The sequence below is a fragment of the Pristis pectinata genome, chromosome 7 (assembly GCF_009764475.1).
Source record: "Pristis pectinata isolate sPriPec2 chromosome 7, sPriPec2.1.pri, whole genome shotgun sequence".
In the NCBI taxonomy this organism is placed as follows: domain Eukaryota; kingdom Metazoa; phylum Chordata; class Chondrichthyes; order Rhinopristiformes; family Pristidae; genus Pristis; species Pristis pectinata.
The window spans coordinates 53067949-53084702 of record NC_067411.1 but is presented as its reverse complement, the minus strand read 5'-3'; the positions used below and the strand labels follow the sequence as shown (position 1 = coordinate 53084702).

Genomic DNA, 16754 nt, shown 5'->3' with positions numbered 1-16754 from the left:
TGAAGAAAATTGTTGAAAAACCTCTCTCTTATATGAATTTCATAGTGCTGAGGCTTTGGGTGACTTTATTTGATTGTACTTGTTAACACTGAAAAGTTCAATACAATCTTATGAAAGATACATTCAAATTGTCGTCAACGGCGTTTCGAAAGTTGAGTGCATCATTGGATTGTAGGGCTACGGTACAATAATACAATCCAATGACATGTTGAAAACCACTTTCTTTTGTGTATTTCATGGTGCCGAGTCGTTTGCTGATATTTATTTGATTGTACATCTTCTATTTGAAAGGTGACATTCAATGGTTTGCGATAACATCAAATTTGCCCTAAGTTCTCTACCAATGCTGAGTGCAAATCATTCTCCTGCATTTTTCTGCAAGAAGGTTTGAACATGGTGACTTGTTGACAACCACTTTGTATTATGAATTTCATGGTGCTGAGTTGAAGTAACATTAATTCGGTTGAACAGCTTCAATCCAACGGTCTGACAAAACATTCAAATTGTCTACAGGAGATTTTCCAATGCGAATATATTTCACTGTATTGCCATTTTCTACAATAAGACCAGGTTGTGACTTTTGAAAAACACTTCCTGATATGTATTTTATGGCGTTGAGTGGTTTGGTGACATTTATGTGATGGTACAAATTAACAGTTAAATGAGTAAAATCCAGTGGTATGGTAACACTTCCGAATTGGCAAAATCAGAGTTTAAAATGCATAGTGCATCAATTCATGTTGTTACCATTTTCTACGAATAGACTATGTAGTGACTTGTTGAAAACCACTTCTTTGCATGTATTTCTGGGACTGGGTCGATTAGCGACATACTTTGTTGTAGAACTTAACAGCAAAAAGTGAAATCTAACGGTATGACAGAGCTTTCAAGATTGGTACAAAAGCGTTTCCAGAGCGGAGTGCCTCAATTCATTGTATTGCAGCTACGTACAATAAGAATTGTTGAAAATACATAGATAGATGTATTGTATAGTGCTGATTCATATGGTGCCATTAAGTGCCTTGAAGAACTTAACAGTAAAAACTTAAATCGAGTGAGAGAATTAAATTTCCGTATTCGACAAAATGAGTTTCCAATGCAGACTGAATCAATTCATTGTATTCTTAGTTTGTACAATAAGAGTGTGAAGGAAGTTGTTGAAATAGCTCTCTCTTTTATGAATTTCATAGTGCTGAGTCTTTGGGTGACTTTATTTGATTGTATATGTTAACTCTGGAAAGTTCAATACAAGGTTATGAAAGATACATTGAAATTGTCGTCATAGGCGTTTCGAAAGTTGAGTGCATCACGGACTGTAGGGCTACGGTACAATAATACAATCCAACGACATGTTGAAAACCACTTTCTTTTGTGTATTTCATGGTGCCGAGTCGGTTTCTGATATTTATTTGATTGTAGAATTTCTAATTAAAAGGTGACATTCAATAGTTTGCGATAACATCAAATTTCTCCACAGAGCGTTACTAATGCTGAGTGCAAATCATTCTAGTGCAGTCTTCTGCAAGAAGGCTTGATCTTATCGTGACTTGTTGAAAACCACTTTCTATTATGTATTTCATGGTGCTGAGTCGAATTTACATTAATTCGGTTGAACAACTTCAATCCAACGGTCTGACAAAACATTCAAATTGTCGAACAGGAGAGTTTCCAATGCGAATGTACTTCACTATATTGTCATTTTCTACAATAAGACCAGGTAGTGACTTTTGAAAACCACTTTCTGATATGTATTTTATGGCGTTGAGTCGTTTGGTGACATTTATGTGATAGTGCAAAGTAACAGTAAATGAGTAAAATCCAGTGGTATGTCAACACTTCCGAATTGGCAAAATCAGAGTTTAAAATGCATAGTCCATCAATTCATGTTGTTACCACCTTCTACGAATAGACTATGCAGTGACTTGTTGAAAACCACTTTCTTTTGTGTATTTCATGGTGCCGAGTCGGTTGATGATATTTATTTGATTGTAGAATTTTAAATTAAAAGGTGAAATTCAATGGTTTGAGATAACATCCAAATTGGCTAAAAGAGCGTTACCAATGCTGAGTACAAATCATTCTACTGCCATTTTGTGTAATTAGACTTGTTCTTATTGTGACTTGTTGAAAACCACTTTCTATTATGTATTTCATGGTGCTGAGTCGATGGTGACATTAATTAGGTTGAACAACTTTTAGTAATAAGTTCAATCCAACGGTCTGACACAACATTCAAATTGGCTACAGGAACGTTTCCAATGCAGATTGCAATTCATTGTATTGCCATTTTCTAAAATAAGACTAGGTAGTGACTTCTGAAAACCACTTTCTGATATGTATTTTACGGTGTTGAGTCGTTTGGTGACATTTATGTGATGGTACAAATTAACACTAAAGGAGTAAAATCTAGAGGTATGTCAACCAAATTGGCAAAACCAGAGTTTAAAATGCGTAGTGCATGAACTCATTGTATTGGCACTTTCTACGAATAGAATATGTAGTGACTTGTTGAAAACCACTTCTTTGGATGTATTTCATGGAACTGGGTCGATTAGTGACATGCTTGATTGTAGAACTTAACAGTAAAAAGTTAAATCTAATGGTACGACGAAGCTTTCAAGATTGCTACAATAGCGTTTCCAAAGCAGAGTGCATCAATTCATGGTATTGCCACTTTGTACAATAAGAATTGTTGAAAACACATACATATATATGTATTTTATAGTGCTGAGTCATATGGTGACATTAAGTTGCTTGAAGAACTTAACAGTAAAAAGTTAAATCCAGTGAGAGAACTAAATTTCCATATTGGCTAAAACAGTTTACAATGCAGACTGAATCAATACATTGTATTGCCACTTTATTCAATAAGACTATGAAGGAACTTGTTGGAAAACCTCTTTATTTTATGAATTTCATGGTGCTGAGTCTTTTGGTGACATTTATTTGATTGTACATGTTAACACTGAAAAGTTCAATACAACGTTATGAAAAATACATTCAAATTGTCAACAACGGCGTTTCGAAAGCTGAGTGCATCATTAGATTGTAGGGCTACGGTATAATAAGACAATGCAGTGACTTGTTGAAAACCACTTTCTATTATGTATTTCATGGTGCTGAGTCGATGGTGACATTAATTCAGTTGAACAAATTTTACTAATAAGTTTAATCCAACGGTCTGACACAACATTCAAATTGGCTACAGGAACGTTTCCAATGCAGAGTGCAATTCATTGTATTGCCATTTTCTACAATTAGACAAGGTAGTGTCTTTTGCAAACCACTTTATGACATGTATTTTATGATGTTGAGTCGTTTGGTGACATTTATGTGATGGTACAAATTAACACTAGAAAAGTTAAATCCAATGCAAACCACATGCAAAGCTTATTGAGAAAGTAAGGAGGCATAGGATCCAATGGGACATTGCAATGTGGATCCAGAACTGGCTGTCCCACAGAAGGCAAAGAGTAGTTGTTGAAGGGTCGTATTCTGCATGGAGGTCGGTGACCTGTGCTGGGTTCCTTACTCTTTGTGATTTTTAAAAACGACCAGGATGAGGAAGTGGAGGGATGTGTTAGTAAGTTGGCGGAAGACACAAAGGTTGGAGGTGTTGTGGATAGTATAAAGGGGTGTCAGAGTTTACAAGTGGGACAGAGATAGGATACAAACTCGGGCTGAGAATTGGCAGACACAGTTCAACCCTGATAAGTGTGATGTGGTTCATTTTGGTAGATCAAATATGATGGCAGAATATAGTATTAATGGTAGGACTCTTGGCAGTGTGGAGGATGAGAGGGATCTTGGGGTCCGAGTCAATAGGATGATCAAAGCAGCTGCACATGTTGACTCTGTGGTTAAGAAGGCATATGGTGTATTGTCCTTCATCAATCGTGGAATTGAATTTAGGAGCCGAGAGGTATTGTTGCAGCTATATAGGACACTGGTCAGACCTCACTTGGAGTACTGTGCTCAGTTCTGGTCAACTCACTACAGGAAGGATGTAGAAGCCATAGAAAGGGTGCAGAGGAGATTTACAAGGATGCTGCCGGGAATGCGGAGCATGCCTTATGAAAGCAGGTTGAGGAAACTTGGCCTTTTCTCCTTGGAGCGATGGAGGAGGACAGGGGGACCTGAGAGCGTCATATAAGATGATGAGAGACATTGATCGGGTAGATAGTCAGAGACTTTAGGCCAGGGCTGAAATGATGGCAAGAAGAGGACATACGTTTAAGCTGATGGGGAGTAGGGTTAGAGGAGATGTCAGGGGTAAATTTTATACACAGTGCTGAGTGTGTGGAATGGGCTGCCAGCAACGGTGTTGGAAGCAGATACGACAGGATCTTTTAAGAGACTTTTGCATAGGTACATGGACCTGAGAAAAATGGAGGGTATGAGTAAGTCTAGTAATTTCTAAGGTTGGGACATGTTCGGCACAGCTTTGTGGGCTGAAGGGCCTGAATTGTGCTGTAGGTTTTCCATGTTTCTATGTGCTATGTTTCTAAAACTTCCAAATTGGCTAAAACCGCGTTTCCAATGCAGACTGCCTGAATTAATTCCATTGCCACTTGCTACAATTAAACTATGCAGTGACTTGTTGAAACCCTCTTTATTTTATGTATTTCATGGTGCTGAGTTGTTTGTGAACATTTACTTGAGTGTCCAACTTAACAGTAAAGAGCTGAAGGCAATGGTAGGAGAAAACTTGCAAATTGGCTAAAACAGCGTGTCAGATTGAAACTGCATGAATTCATTCCATCGCCACTATCTACAATAATGCTATAAAGAGACTTGTTGAAAACCACGTAATCTTGTGTATTTCATGGAGCTGAGTCGTTTGGTAAGATTTATTTGATTGTACATTATTACACTAAAAAGATAAAGGCAATGGAATGACAAAACTTCTAAATTGGCTCAGACATCGTTCCCATTGCAGTCTGCCTGAATTTATTCCATTACCACTTTCTGCAATAAAATGAGGTAGTGACTTGTTGAACACCACTTTATTTTATGTTCTTCATAGTGCTGAGTCGTTTGGTGACATTAATTCGGTTGAACAATTTTATACTAAAAAGTTAAATCGAATGGTCTGACACAGCATTCAAATTGGCTGCAGGAGCGTTTTCAATGCAGAGTGCAATTCATTGTATTGCCATTTTCTACAATGAGACTAGGTAGTGACTTTTGAAAGCCAGTTTCTGATATGTATTTCATGGTGCTGAGTAGTTTGGTAACACCGCTTTGAGTGTGCAACTTATCAATAAAAAGTTAATGCCAATGGTATGACAAAACGTCCAAATTGGCTAAAACAGCATTTCCGATGCAGACTGCATGAATTCATTCCATTGCCATTTTCTACAATAAAAGTATACAAGTGATTTGTTGAAAACCACTTTATTTTCTTTATTTCATGGTGCTGAGTCGTTTGGTAATAGTTATCTGAGTGTCCAACTTAACACTAAAACGTTAAAGCCAATGGTATGACAAAACTTCCAAGTTGGCTAAAACAGCGTTTCCAATGCATGAAGTCATTCCATCGCCACTATCTATTATGAAACTTTGTAGCGACTTGTAGAAAACCACTTTATTTTATATATTTCATGGTGATGAGTTGCGTGTTGTCAGTTATTTGATTGTACATCACAACACTGAAAAGATAAAACCAATTGTCTTATTGCAGAAAATGGCAGTAGAATGAATTGCACTTAGCATTGGCAATGCTCTTCTAGCCAATTTGGATGTTATCTCAAACCATTGAATTTAACTTTTTAATCTTAAGTTGTACAATCAAATAAATATCACCAAACGACTCAGCACCATGAAATACACGAAAGAAAGTGGTTTTCAACAAGTCACTACATTGTCTTATTGTACAGTAGCAATACAATCTAATGATGCACTCAGCTTTCGAAATGCTGGGTGACAGCATTTCGAAACAGCAAGGCATTTGATAAGGTACGCCATGCAAGGCTTATTGAGAAAGTAAGAAGGCATGGGATCCGAGGGGACACTGCTTTGTGGATCCAGACTAGCTTGTCCACAGAAGACAAAGAATGGTTGTTGACGGGTCATATCCTGCATGGAGGTCTGTGAACAGTGGTGCGTCTTAAGGATCTGTTCTGGGACCCTTACTCTTTGTGATTTTTACAAATGACCTGGATGAGGAAGTGGAGGGATGGGTTAGTAAGTTTGCTGATGACACAAAGGTTGGAGGTGTTGTGGATAGTGTGGAGGGCTGTCAGATAGGATGCAAAACTGGGCTGAGAAGTGGCAGATGGAGTTCAACCCAGATAAGTGTGAAGTAGTTCAATTTGGTAGGTCAAATATGATGCCAGAATATAGTATTAATGGTAAGACTTGTGGCAGTGTGGAGGATCAGAGGGATCTTGGGGTCCGAGTCCATAGGGCACTCAAAGCAGCTGCACAGGTGACTGTGGTTAAGAAGGCATATGGTGTATTGTCCTTCATCAATCGTGGAATTGAACTTAGGAGCCGAGAGGTAATGTTGCAGCTATATAGGACCCCACTTGGAGTACTGCGCTCAGTTCTGGTCGCCTCCCTACAGGAAGGAAGTGGAAGCCATAGAAAGGGTGCAGAGGAGATTTACAAGAATGTTGCCTGGATTAGGGAGCATGCCTTCTGAAAACAGGTTCAGTGAAGTCGGCCTTGGAGCAACAAAGGATGAGAAGTGACCTGATAGAGGTGTGTAAGGTGATGAGAGGCATTGATCGTGTGGACAGTCAGAGGTTTTTTCCGAGGGCTGAAATGTTTGCCACAAGAGGACACAGGTTAAAGGTGCTGGGGAGTAGGTAGAGAGGAGATGTCAGGGGTAAGTATTTTACTCTATTCTGCAGATTTTTAATTTCTTCAGGCCAACAAACTTACTTCATACTATATGCAGGAACATTGCAGATGGTGCCAAAGTAGCTGCCACTGTATAACACAGACATATGCAGATCCATGTATGATATGAAAGAGCACATCAGAAACAAGGCGGCTCCATAAACCATCAAAGACTGATCAAAGGACTATGTGGTATCTCAACTGTTGTAAACGCCATCATATGACTAATAGGGTACCCAGAAAATGTAGCAGAACCACAACCAAGCGGATATCATAAAATGATGTATGGTGTGTTGCTCTCACGAAGCGAATGACGAGATGAACAAATGGGGCCACTTTTAGGGTACAAAGATTGCTTACTTAGTGTATGGAGTTGCAGTGTAAGGGAACTGCAGATGGATTTGATCACTGAGCAGAAAGAGACAGACTCATCCGAATGATCACCAGCTCTTCTACACCTGCTCCAAAGCTACCAGCACTGAGTGGTGATTAAAATCCAAGACAGTGTATGTGAACATAGAAGATTGCAGCACAAGAATAGGCCCTTTGGACCACAATGTCTTTGCCAATTATTATGGCAATCCAAAATAATCCCATCTGCCTGCACACGGTCTGTATCCCTCCACTCCCTGCCCGTTCATGTTCCTACCTAAATGGTTACTATCGTATCTGCTTTCATCACTTCCCCTAGCAGTGCGTTCCAGGTACCTAACTGCTCTCTGTGTAAAAAAAACTTGCCTCTTAAATCTTCTCAAAACTTTCCCTCTCTCACCTTAAAGTTATGCCCTTTATTATTTGACATTTTCACTCTAAGAAAATGACTCTATCTACCCTATCCATACCTCTCATAACTTCATATGCTTAATGTTTGATATACTTATATGTGAATAGTCTTTGTAGTTAAAGGAAAGCATGTTAAGTGTACAAAAATGCACAAAAATGTTTGTATGTTATTTTTCATAGAACATAGGGCAGCATGGTAGCGTAGTGGTTAGCTTAACACTATTACAGCACCAGTGATCGGGGTTCAATTCCCGTCGTTGTCTGTAAGGAGTTTGTATGTTCTCCCTGTGACTGCGTGGGTTTCCTTCGGGTGCTCCGGTTTCCTCCCTCCTTCCAAAGATGTACGGGTTGGTAGGTTAACATGGATGTAATTGGGCAATGCAGGCTCATTGGGCCAGAAGGTCCTGTTAGCGTGCTATATAAATAAAGTTTTAAGTTTCAAAGTTTTAACAAACAATTAAAATAACATTCAGTTGTACTGCCTTTGAGCCTTGACTGGTTTTAGTCAACTACACTAATTCAGGTTGAATTATAGTATTAGAGATGTGGATTCCATTACCTACACCAAACATAAAATTTTTTAAAAAATCTGATGGAATATTATAGAATCTGTAAACAGGAGTTAGAGCAATACCAGACAGCATCCTGTATCTCATTATAAGAGCAAGGAGCTTTAGCAACAGAACAAGAACTAAAAAATAAACAGCTGGAAGAACTCAGTGGGTTAAACAACATCTCTGCAACACTCTGAGTCCTAAAACAGGGCCTCAACCCAAAATGTCGACCATCACCTTTGCCACCAAAGATGCTATTTGACCCACTGAGTTATTCAAGCAGTTTATTTTCTTAATCCAGATTCCATCATCTTGCATATAGAATGTGGAACAGTACAGCACAGGAACAGGCCTTTTTGCCCACAATGTCTGTGCCGACCATGACGCCAGATTAAACTAAACTTATCTGCCTGTACATGATCCATGTCCTTCCGTTCCATAGATGTTCATGTGCATGTCTAAATGCCTGTTAAACGCCACTATAGTATGCTTTCATCACCACCCTTGGCAGTGTGTTCCAGGCATCTACCACGCTCTGTGTAAAAATACTTACCCTGCGCATTTGCTTTAAACTTTGTCCACTAGGTCCTCTTGTATTTGACATTTCTACCTTATCTATGCCTCTCATAATTTCATATACTTCTAATCGGTTTCCCCTCAGCCTTTCCAATGCTCCAGAGGAAATGATCCAACTTGTCCGTCTTTGCCTTATAGCTAATACTCTCTAATCCAATTAGCATCCTGGTGAACCTCTTCTGCACCCTCTCCAAAGCCTTACTTTAATGAGGCGACCCGAACTGCACACAAAACCACAAATGCGACCTAACCAAAGTCTTATATAGCTGCAATATGACTTCCCGACTCTTATACTCAATGCTCAACAGATGAAGGCAAGCAGGCACCTTCTTTACCACTGTGTTTCAGTGAAAAAGTGAACCTAAAAATGAATTTTAAATGTCTTATACACAATAGGAGTGCTTGGTTCCCATGGTGTCTGTGCCAGCTCCAGTAAGGATTCGTGTAATCCCTCATTTTTCATCAATCCACTGGTTCTCAGCTATATATCCAATTATCTTCTGAAAGTTACCACTGAACTTACTTACACCACATTTTTGTTGATGTGGTTTTGAGTTTTATAAAGCTGCAACATAACTTTCTGACTCTTGAACTCAGTGTCTTAACAAATAAAAACAAGCATGCCATATGCCTTCTTTGCCAACCTCTTGATTTCTGAGGCCACTTTCAGGGAGCTAGGGACTAGGACCTCAAGATCCTTCTGTACCTCAATGTTCTTAACAGTCCTGCTATTACTTGTGTACTTTCCCTTTAAATATGATCTCCCAAAGTGCTACATCTCACGCTTACCCAGATTAAACTCCAAACGTCGTTTCTCTGCCTACATCTACAACTGATCTGTACCCTGCTGTATCATTTAGCAATCTTCTACACGATCTACATGCCACCAATCTCTGTGTCATCTGCAAATTTACTAATCCACCCATCCACATTTTCACCCAAAGCATTTATATATATCACAAACAGCAGAGGCCGCAATATTAAACCCTGCAGAACATCACTAGTTACAAACCTCCAGCTGGAGTAAGGCCCATCAATCACCATCTTCTGTCTTCTATGGGTAAGCCAGTTCTGAATCCACATGACCAAGTCACAGTGAATCCCAAGCATCTTAATCTTCTGGATGAGGGAGGTCCTGGAGGACTGGCAAGTAGCAAATGCTGTTCCTTTGTTTAAGAAGAGAAATAGGAATAATCTGGAAACTATGGGCCAGTGAGTCTCATGTCCGCGTTAGGGAAGCTATTGGAGGGGATTCTTAGGGATAGGGTGTATGAACATTTGAAAAGCATGGCCATACACCCAACGCTTTGGAATCCGTTGGGTGTATGGCTTTTAGAGAACAGCAGCAACACCAAAATCAATGGCACCTCAACTGACTCTGTTGTATAACAGGGTAGGACAAAGTCCAGACGAGCAGTAGTGATAATAGACTCAATCATGAGGGGAACATACAGGCATTTCTGTAGTTGAAAGCGAGATTTCAGCATAGCGTAATGGCTCCGACGGTTAAGGATGTCTCGAAGACTGTGTAGAGCATTCTGACAGGGGAAGGTGAGCAGTTGGGAGTCATAGTCCATATTGTTATTAACTATATAAGTAAAAAGAAAATTTGGCCCAACAAAGTGCGTCAGAATCCTCCAATAATCGGGAAAACCTGTCAACAATTAACCTTTCACTAACAGGAAACATTTTACTTCCCGCAGCTACGTCAGCGCGCTGGACTCGCGAGACTTGCAGCGCGTTGCCAGGAAACAGCAGTGCGGGCAATGGCGAACTTTCAGCGGCCTTTTAGTGGCGGACGCCCGATCACCAAAGGCGCCTCGGGCAGACCGGCCAGTGGCACACGACCTCCCCCTACCGCATCGAGACTCAGTACGGGAGTAAGTGTTCAGGATTTCTTTGGGGAACCCATCAGAGGCCGCTCATCGCCATCTTCCACTTCACCTTTTTCCACTCTGCGCTCGTCTTTACGCATTCTCCATCCAGCTTCACATTCCTGCACTCTCAACCCCCTCCTCTCCCACCGCTTCATCACACTCCCTATGCTCCTTCATTCAACTACCCTTGCCTTTTCACCTTACCGTCACAGATCCAACCCCCATCCCACTCCCGACCCCTCTTCTACCGTACTCCACCCCTCTCCTACCCCACACCCCCCACCCTATTCCACCCCAGCCCACTCCCCCTCCAACCCACTCCTCCAACCACAGCCCCAGCCCCCCCCCCCCCCCAACCCATCCAACCTACACCTAGTCTCCTTCCCTGGTCCACGCTCTCAATTCCTTTTTCCACCCCTTCACCCACAAATCCCACCTCTCCCGGATGTACCTCCACGTGGCCCCTTCCTCTGCGTGATGCCCAATATCTTCTCTCTTCAATGCCTAGCACTTGTTTTGGCCTCTCCACTTGGCACCCCTCCCAGCTTCCTTACCCCTCCCAGCACCGATTCTTCACCTGGTCCCATAACATAATATATTACTGCAGATCATTTAAGTCTAACATATTTAAATATCCTTTCTCTCTTTGACATCTTTCTCAGATTATCATAATTGGCTGCTCTTAAGCACCCCTCCCCGCTCCCTTCATTTTCTGTGCCCCAGCTGCTTTGTCCTCCCTGTAGTCTCACTCCTCATCCGTGTTGCTCCCCTACCCCATCTCTGCCCTCACTGTATTCCCTGAACTGGTGTTTCTTGGAAGAAAACTAGAGAATGAATGCCCTCTGACCCGTAGGGCACATTCAGCATACCTAGCATTTCATCTGCCTGAAAGAGGCATGAAGATAGGTCCTGGAAGTAATTGATAATTGGAGTTTTAACCTTTTAAATTGGAACTTCTTGTTTTATTTATTGAATATGGCACATGGAACAGTACAACACAGGAACAGATCCTTTGGCCCATGATGCCTGTGCTGACCATGATGCTAATTTAAACTAATTCCATCTGGCTGCACATGATACGTCTCTCCATTCCCTGCGAGTTTAAGTGCCTCTTAAACATCACTGTCATATCCACCCCTTCCCGGACAGCATGTTCTAGGCACCTACCATTCTGTGTTTTTTAAAAAAAACTTGCCTCGCACATCTTTAAACTCTTTCCCCTCCAACCTTAAAGCTGGTCTTCCCTCAGCCTCTGACGCTCCAGAGAAAACAATCGAAGTTTGTCCTATCTCTCCTTATAGCTGATACTTTGATGAACCTCTCCAAAGCTGTGGACTTGCATCCAAGATTCCTCTATACATCAAAGCTTCCAAGGGTCCTACCATTGACTGTTTACTCTCCCCTAACATTTGACTTCCCAAAGTACACTGCCTTCCACCTGTCTGGATTAAACTCCATCAGCCCCTCTACTTCCTCAGGAGACTAAAGAAATTTGACATGTCACCTTTGACCTTCACCAGTTTTTATCGATGCACCACAGAAAGCATCCTATCCAGATCCATCACGGCTTGGTATGAAAACTGCTTTGCCCGGGGCCACAAGAAACTGCAAAGAGTTGTGGACACAGCTCAGCACATCACAGAAACCAGCCTCACCTCCATGGACACTGCACTTATTGCTGCCTTGGTAAAGCAACCATTATAATCAAAGACCCCATCCATCCCAGACAGTCTCTCTCCTCCCTCCCATCAGACAGAAGATACAGAAGCCTGAAAATATGGACCATCAAGCTCAAGGACAGCTTCTCTCCCGCTGTTATAAGACTATAGAACAGCCCCTTAGTAGGATAAGAATGACTCTTGACCTCACAATCTACCTCATTATGGCCTTGCACCAGTCTACCTGCACTGCAGTTTTTCTGTAACTGTAACACTATTCTGCATTGTTATTCTTTTCCCTTGTATTACCTTAACGCACAAATGATCTGTATGGACAGCATGCAAAACAAGTTTTTCCACTGTACTTCGGTACATGTGACAATAATAAACCAATTCACCATTGCCTGTCCATATCTGGAACTGATCTGTATTGTGCCATATCCTTTGACCAACCTTCTTCATTATCCACATCTCCACCAGTTTTTTGTGTTGTATCCAAACCTACTAATTGGCTTATCTACATTTTTGTTAAAATCTTTTGTATATATCACAAACAAAAGTGGTCCCAGCACTGATTCCTGCAGAACACCACTGGTCACAGACCTCCAATCACAGAAACACCCCTTCACCACTACTCTCTATCTTTGATGGCCAAGGTAATTTTGAATCCAACCTACCAATTTGCCACAGATTCCATGTGTCTTTATCTTCTGGTTCAGCCTACACAAGGGACCTTGTCAAATACCTTACGAAAGGCATGTCTTCTGCTGTACCGTCATCAATCATCTTCACCACCTCCTCAAAAAACTCAAATTTGTAAGACATGACCTGCCCAGTACAAAGCCATGCTGATTATCCCTAATAAACCCAGGCTTTTCCAAGTGTGGGTAAATCCTATTCCTAACAATCATCTCCAAAATATTCATACCACTGACGTAAGGCTCACCAGCTATAGTTTGCTGGATTATTCCTATTGCCCTTCTTAAACAAAGGGACAACCTTAGCTACATGCCAATCCTTTGGGACCTCACCTGTGCCAGGGAGGATGCAAAGATCTCTGTCGAGGCCCCAGCAGTGTCACCTGTTGCTTCTCTCAATCACCTTGGATAGATCCCATCAGGCTCTGGAACTTATCCAGCTTAATGTTCTTTAAGAGACCCAACACCTCCTCGTCATCCTTGATATCAACATGTCCTAAAATATTAGCATACCCCACACTGATCTCACTATCCTCCATGTCCTTCTCCTTCGTGAATACAGATGTGAAATATTTGCATAAGTATTCAGCCATTTGTTTTTTTTTCCTGTACATCTGATCTTTTAAAGGAAATTTTATATAACTTGTTTTCTTCTCCTTGATTATTATACATATTCAAGCAATGTATGAGCAATACTATATCATTTAATTAATATAGTGAGAAATTTGTTTGCCAATATGAATAATGTAAATTTTTTGACACAGTGGATTTCTGTCTCTAGATATCTCCTGGTACAGCAAGACTTGGAACACGTAGTGGAATGGTAATGTCTGGAGGTGTGCTCTCTGCTCAGATTAAAGTTGCAGATCGCCCTGTAACTCAGCAGGGGTTGAGCGGAATGAAAACTGGAATGAAAGGTAGGTTATCATTTAGCCTTTTTGCATAATCTGGAAAGAGAATTATTAATAAAGTATGTATAATTTTTATGTCCTTAGAACATGGATGATGCCTTGTACTACTTATGTGATCTTATAAGTTTATTAAGAATCAATCATATGATTTGAAAAATCAAGGCTCAATTTACTCGCATTTGGAAAAGGCAAGTTATTAGAGAAAAATCAGCATGCCTTTGTGCAAGGGAGATCCTGCCTTACAAATTTGATTGAGTTTTTTGAGAAAGTGACAAAGGTAATTGAACAGCATATGGCAGTGATGTTACATGGACTTTAAGCACTTGACAAGGTCCCTCTTGATAGACTGGTCCAGATTGAGTCACATGAGATTCACTACAAGTTGGTAAATTGGATGAGAAAATTGTTTTGAGAAATGCAAAAGTTTGGGCACCCCTGGTCAAAATTTTTGTTACTGTGAATAGTTAAATGAGTAGGAGAGTAGACGATGAACTGATCTCCAAAAGTCATAAAGTTAAAGATGAAACATTCTTTTCAACATTTTAAGCAAGATTAGTGTATTATCTTTGTTTTGTACAATTTTAGAGTGAAAAAAGGAAAGGAGCACCATGCAAAAGTTTGGGCACCCCAACAGATTTGAGCTCTCAGATAACTTTCATTAGCTTGTTAGGGCTATGGCTTTTCACAGTCATTGTTAGGAAAGGCCAGGTGATTCAAATTTCAAAGCTTTATAAATACTCTGACTCCTCAAACCTTGTCCCAACAATCAGCAGCCATGGGCTCCTCTAAGCAGCTGCCTAGCACATTGAAAATTAAAATAAATGATGCCCACAAAGCAGGAGAAGGCTATAAGAAGATAGCAAAGCGTTTTCAGGTAGCCGTTTCCTCAGTTCATAATGTAATTAAGAAATGGCAGTTAATGTAATTAAGAAATGGTGGAGGTCAAGTTGAGGTCTGGAAGGCCAAGAAAACTTTCTGAGAGAACTAGAACATAGAACAATTACAGCACAATTCAGGCCCTTCGGCCCACAAAGCTGTGCCGAACATGTCCCTACCCTAGAAATTACTAGGCTTACCCATAGCCCTCTATTTTACTCAGCTCCATATACCTATCTAACAGTCCTTTGAAAGACCCTATCGTATCAGCCTTCACCACGGTTTCCGGCAGCCCATTCCAGGCGCTCACCACTCTCTGAGTAAAAAACTTACCCCTGACATCTCCTCTATATCTACTCCCCAGCACCTTAAACCTATGTCCTCTTGTGGCCACCAATTCAGCCCTGGGGAAAAGCCTCTGACTATCTACCCTATCAATACCTCTCATCATCTTATACACCTCAATCAGGTCCCCCCTCATCCTCCGTCTCTCCAAGGAGAAAAGGCCGAGTTCCCTCAACCTGCTTTCATAAGGCAAGCTCCGCATTCCAGGCAGCATCCTTGTAAATCTCTTCTGCACCCTCTCTATGGCTTCCACATCTTTGCTGTAGTGAGGTGACCAGAACTGAGCACAATACTCCAAGTGGGGTTTGACCAGGGACCTATATAGCTGCAACAATACCTCATGGCTCCTAAATTCAATTCCCTGATTGATGAAGGACAATACACCATATGCCTTCTTAACCACAGAGTCAACCTGCGCCGCCACTTTGAGCGTTCTATGGACTCAGACCCCAAGATCCCTCTGATCCTCCACACTACCAAGAGTCCTACCATTAAGATCATATTCCGCCAACATATTTGACCTACCAAAATGAACCACTTCACATTCAAGTTCAAGCCCTGGGTTGAACTGCATCTGCCACTTCTCATCCCAACTCTGCATCCTATCTATATCCCTCTGTAACCTCTGACAGCCCTCCAAACTATCCACAACACCCTCAACCTTGGTGTCATCTGCAAATCTGCTCATAGGATTGCCAGAAAGGCAAATAAAAACCCCCATTTGACTGCAAAACACCTTAGCAGACTAAATCAGATTAAGCAGATTTTGTGGTGGTGCACTTGTTGGACTGTGCAGCGACACCTGCACAAATATGACCTTCATGGAAGAGTTATCAGAAGAAAACCTTTCTTGAGTCCTCACCACAAAATTCAGCATCAGAAGTTTGCAAAGGAACATCTAAACGAGCCTGATGCATTTTGGAAACAAGTCCCGTGGACTGATGAAGTTAAAATAGATCTTTTTGGCTGCAATGAGCAAAGGTATGTTTGGAGAAAAAAGGGTGCAGAATTTCATCAAAGGAACACCTCTCCAACTGTTAAGCATGGGGGTGGATCGATCATGCTTTGGGCTTGTGTTGCAGTCAGTGGCACGGGGAACATTTCACTGGTAGAGGGAAGAATGAATTCAGTTAAATACCAGCAAATTCTGGAAGCAAACATCACACCGTCTGTAAAAAAAGCTGAAGACGAAAAGAGGATGGCTTCTACACCAGGATAATGATTCTAAACACACCTCAAAATCCACAATGGACTACCTCAAGAGGCACAAGCTGAAGGTTTTGCCATGGCCCTCACAGTCCCCCGACCTGAACATCATTGAAAATCTGTGGATAGACCTCAAAAGAGCAGAGCGTGCTAGACGGCCCAAGAATCTCTCAGAGCTAGAAGCCTTTTTCAAGGAAGAATGGGCGAAAATCCCCCAAACAAGAATTGAAAGACTCTTAGCTGGCTCCAGAAAGCATTTACAAGCTGTGATACTTGCCAAAGGGGATGTTACTAAGTACTGACCATGCAGGGTGCCCAAATATTTGCTTTGGGCCCTTTTCCTTTTTTGTTATTTTGAAATTGTAAAAGATGGAAATAAAAAAAGTAATCTTGCTTAAAATATTAAAGAAATGTGTCATCTTTA

At 41.1% G+C, this 16754-nt stretch overlaps 1 protein-coding gene across 2 annotated transcripts in view; it reads left to right on the top strand.

Annotated features, from left to right (window-relative positions):
• The first annotated feature begins 10407 nt into the window (after positions 1–10407).
• ift74 (intraflagellar transport 74) overlaps positions 10408–16754 on the top strand; it is a 207746-nt gene continuing 201399 nt past the window's right edge. For both annotated transcript variants that reach the window (XM_052019231.1, XM_052019230.1), the window contains exons 1-2: positions 10408–10639; positions 13774–13909. In XM_052019231.1, the coding sequence (XP_051875191.1) occupies positions 10526–10639; positions 13774–13909 (250 nt within the window). In that variant the 5' untranslated portion in view covers positions 10408–10525. The remainder of the gene's footprint in view (positions 10640–13773; positions 13910–16754) is intronic.